The 4325-nt window shown below is 34.1% G+C and overlaps 1 protein-coding gene across 1 annotated transcript; it reads left to right on the forward strand.

Annotated features, from left to right (window-relative positions):
* Positions 1 to 1481: 1481 nt before the first annotated feature.
* On the forward strand, positions 1482 to 3933 carry LOC134251838 (uncharacterized). The gene is made up of 6 exons (XM_062734258.1): positions 1482 to 1996; positions 2264 to 2375; positions 2896 to 2988; positions 3109 to 3297; positions 3467 to 3612; positions 3715 to 3933. The coding sequence occupies exons 1-6, from the start codon at positions 1847 to 1849 to the stop codon at positions 3931 to 3933; spliced, it is 909 nt and encodes a 302-aa protein (XP_062590242.1). The 5' UTR covers positions 1482 to 1846.
* The last annotated feature ends 392 nt before the right edge of the window (positions 3934 to 4325 follow it).

The following is a 4325-nucleotide window of genomic DNA, read 5'->3' on the forward strand; positions in this document are numbered from 1 at the left end:
GTAATACGGACCTACCAAATCAAAATAAGCAGAAGAGTGACTAGAATTTCTCAGCGTCTAAATTTTATATGACTCAAAGACAGAAAATGACGGAAAAAGACGGAATTATTAATTATGAAATTTCATTGGATTAGTAACTAATGATCAATTATATTGAACAATCTGATTGGTCAATAGTAAAACATCACGACCTTTCACGTGAACAAGTGTTACCAAACATTCTATACAAATGCAAAATAATAATTTCTCACATATTATCAATTAAAACAAAATATGTTTCACAACAAATAATTTAAACAAAACATATTAAACTCAAAACAATATTTAGTTTGTAACAATCACTATTGCACTTGTAATATAATTTGTATTTCCCGCGTTTTGTCCCTATGCTTATTATACCCATAAGTCCTTGCAAAATAGCTTAGCCGACCAGAACAATTGAGGCCTGGTCATTCCCGGCAGAGAAGCGTAGCTGCAGACACGTTTCTGATTCGAAGCAGCTAGTATATGTACATAGCAGCAGTGCATGCAATATTTTACTGGCACGGAGACAGGTCCGTGATAAGTATTACTTATGATATTATTTGCTTTGTATATAGTTTTTTTTATGCAAATTTATTATTGATATACTTCTAGTTTTCTATTTCTGAACTTGGCCAGCTTGACCATTTACTCGTTGTTCACTCAGGTGTGACGGTTAGCGAGAGTGTTCGAGTGGCTGTTGTATTATATCGATAACGTTTAAAGTTCTCATTGTTAAATGTTCGCTATTTTCTTGTACTCAGTTTTGTTACTTTGTGTAGAATATTTTGTCCATTTAAAATTTTGGTTTAAATGTCTGGACGGAAGTGAATGACCGGAAGTTGAAAGTAAGGTGTGGATATTGGCAGTAATTGTTTTTGACTTGCTTAAACTGGTTACCATTATACTTAATACTTTTTGATTATTTTTATATTGACCATGAATAGCCAAACAAACATAGTGGTATTGCCAAACATATGTAGTGAAACATGTGACTTATTAATATGCATCATTGTAGCGTCGAAGATATTGGTACTGGATATTGGGTACATGCACTAAGCTGAGGGGATCGTCTGATCGTGGTGACACAGCGAAAGGTTCCTGGACTAAAGCCCGGAAGGAGGCTGTGTGTGTGATCAAGACTCGGTGATGGTGGACAGACACAGAATAACAAGTCAAACCACGTAACGTGATAGTTCGTTAGATGAACACTAGTCAGGTTGGGCACACCCCCCCCCATTTGGTTGATCCACTCCCGTTTAGTGGTCTATAGCCTAAATGGTATACATACATAACTGACCAAATGGTGGTCTTTTTTCTTCGCGCCAATATTGCATTAAATTAAGAGAAAGGCGCATTTGCACGAGCATCAGGAGATGATCTCGAACTCACCCTTGGACTTATATAAGGCGATTCGCCCAACATTTCATGCGGCAATTTCGATAGCGGAGGGAGAGAAAAGTACGTAGAAGTAAGTAGTACTGTTATTTTGACAACTTAATGCTATATAATTTAAATATACCTCTTAAATGTTGAAAAATTTTCCTGTGAGCTCTTTCTACAACTTTCATACTTTACAAATCAAAGCTTCTTATTGATCATGATCATTCAGAACCAATGAAAAGTCCCGTTATAATTAATTACAGCAGCTAAACGTTTGTACGGCACATCATTAGAGTACAAAATACATAGATTTTTTTTCTTGGCCATTACAGTATAATGTATATATAGAGAGATTTTAATCAGAGAATTTTTACAAATATTCTCTATTGTTGTATAATTTTTTTAGATATGCCATTTCCCAAGAAATGTAGCATTAAAACCCATGCAACAATTTGCAAGGACTCTGAACAAGGGACCCTTTTTAGAGTTAGGAAAAAAAGTGAGAAGTGAGCTTATTGAAAAATTAAAGCAAGAGGGGGAACTTAGCCCCAAAGGAACCTACATCTGTGAAAGATGTATTAAGCATGCTGAGGTAAATTATAAATTAATTTTCCATATTGTATCACTCACACAGGAATGAAAAGGGATAAAAGGAGAGGGGGGGGGGTATTGTTATTTTCAAATGATTTTCATCCATGCATATATAGTAAAATGTTACATGAAAACGAATTCATGTGAATTAAAAAACAAATTATATACATAAACATCCAGAAATTAAAAGATACGCCCTCCTTTGCTGTTTTCCTTAAACGATTTGTTTTGTTTGAAAAAAGACTACGACCATGCAATTTTCTCACAGGCAAGAATTGTCCCTAAAAGAAAAAAAAACACCATTGTTGCAGAGATGGTACAAAATATTGAGAATGGTGTCATCGAAGAAGATGAATTGGAGATGATTATGTGTGCAATTGGTTCGTTTATTAATTTTTTTAATCATGTAAAAAAAAAAATGATTACGTTCAGGCACGTAGCATCGTTTTTGAAAGTGGGGGGGGGGGGGGGGGGCAACCTTAGAAAATTTTTTTACTTGCCGGTAGCCCCCCCCCCCCCCCAAAAAGAAGGAAAATTACTCAAACTCGAAAATCCTATTTCGTGTGTGTGTGTGGGGGGGGGGGGGGGGGGGTAGTGACCAAATTTTTTCAAGGCAAACTTCCTTTCACTGCCAATTTTTTCCTAAATTTACTTGCTATGTATATACTGTGGTAACAAGTGGGGGGCAAACCACCTTTTCAATATACATTTTCTATATTAATCTATAGTAAAGGTAATGCTATCGGAAAAAATGGGGGGCAGCCCCCCCCCCCCCCCCCCGATACTACGTGCCTGACGTTTGGGTCGGCTGTACATCGTACCTTTCATTGAAATAATTACAGGGAAGGCATATTAATAAATTAATTGCATGAAGTCGCGCCATTTTTTTCTTTTTCACAGGAAGAAGAGAATCTTTAAAAGTTTTTGATGACAGTTTAGTTGCCGGTTCAATTTATAAAAAAGATGACATGTTAAAACATTTTGATCCAGCTCGTAAGATTTTTATGCATTTCTAATATTTTTTTTTTAAATTAAATTCATAAATAATATTAAAGTTTTCAAAAATAATTTTAATTAATTATTTTTTGGAACCTCTTCGTTTTATTTTCATAGGCTACATGTCTGAGAGGAATGGTCCTCTTCTTGCCTTTTTTAAAGGCTTGATGCAGGAGGGGGATTTTTATCAGAAGGAAAAAGCAGTAGTAATTAGCAGTGCAGTGGACAGCGTTTACTACCTGGTAAACACCAAATTCGTTGCTCCACTTGCATTTGCTAAATCCCTTCTTATATACACTAAGACAGGTGGGTTTTTTTTATTATTAATTTTACAATCACGCAATTAAATATTTTCTTAATAAATTTTTAAACATTTTGTTATGATTTTATTAAATAAAAAATATTTTTTTATATCCATCTGTATTTATAATTTATATTTATTTATTTACTAATATTGAATTGTTTATGTTATTAGGAAGCAAAGAAGGAGTAAATGTTGCTAGTGCTGCATCACCAAGCGGAAGTTATACATCTATACTAAACTGGCTAAAAGCCAACAGCCAAGAGAAAATAAAGATCCCCGATAATTCGGATGTTATATCTTTTTTTGATAACAACCAGGTCTTTAAAAATTTCTTTTACTTCAATTTAATTTTTTCAAATTATTTTTTTTTACACGTGTCATTATTTTTATTGCGACTTTTAAATTTTATCTTTAAAAAGGTGATTGGTAGAAAATGGCGGGTCAAGAACGATTTCAAGGCGGAGTCATCCGTTATCACTTCTGTGGCTCATATGCAGCCCAGAAGTGATATTCAGAGAAACATAGAGCTTGCGCCTTCAAAGTGGCAGAGTTTCCATGTACAGGCGAAGAAGGACTCTCTTGAAAAGTTGAAAGCGCAAGAAATATTATTTGAAAAAGAGTTCAGTAAATTAAGGTAAAAACTGAAGAGAGAGAGAGAGAGAGATTTTCAAAATTTACTCGTTTATAATTTCAAACTTTTATTTCAGACATGGATTTATTTCTAAGAGAATCAATGAGATAAATCAAACAACAATCCGAAGAAGATGGATGGAAGGATCATGTTGACAAGAAAAAAGACCATCCACGGGAAATAGATCCCCCAAACGAGAGGTTAACGAGGATATATATTTGAAACACAATCGATTGTAAAAGAAATTATATTTTCAATAAATGTTTTTATTATTATTATTCAGTTCACTTTCCAGGTGCGAATCCAGAATTTTTTTTCCACTCAAATAAAATACAACCCAGGAATTTCTTGACAAGCAAAAAAGAAAATAAAACTTAACTCGTTTAAACTTCAAAAACC

The sequence above is a fragment of the Saccostrea cucullata genome, unplaced genomic scaffold (assembly GCF_032062105.1).
Source record: "Saccostrea cucullata isolate Sc308-1 unplaced genomic scaffold, CSIRO_AGI_Scuc_v1 ctg1560, whole genome shotgun sequence".
Lineage (NCBI taxonomy): Eukaryota > Metazoa > Mollusca > Bivalvia > Ostreida > Ostreidae > Saccostrea > Saccostrea cuccullata.

Coding starts and splice junctions, on each gene's coding strand:
- LOC134251838 (XM_062734258.1), top strand. CDS start 1,847: ATGCAACAATTTGCAAGGACTCTGAACAAGGGACCCTTTTTAGAGTTA. Junction 1,997..2,263: donor GATGTATTAAGCATGCTGAG/GTAAATTATAAA, acceptor ATTTTCTCACAG/GCAAGAATTGTCCCTAAAAG. Junction 3,613..3,714: donor CTTTTTTTGATAACAACCAG/GTCTTTAAAAAT, acceptor ATCTTTAAAAAG/GTGATTGGTAGAAAATGGCG.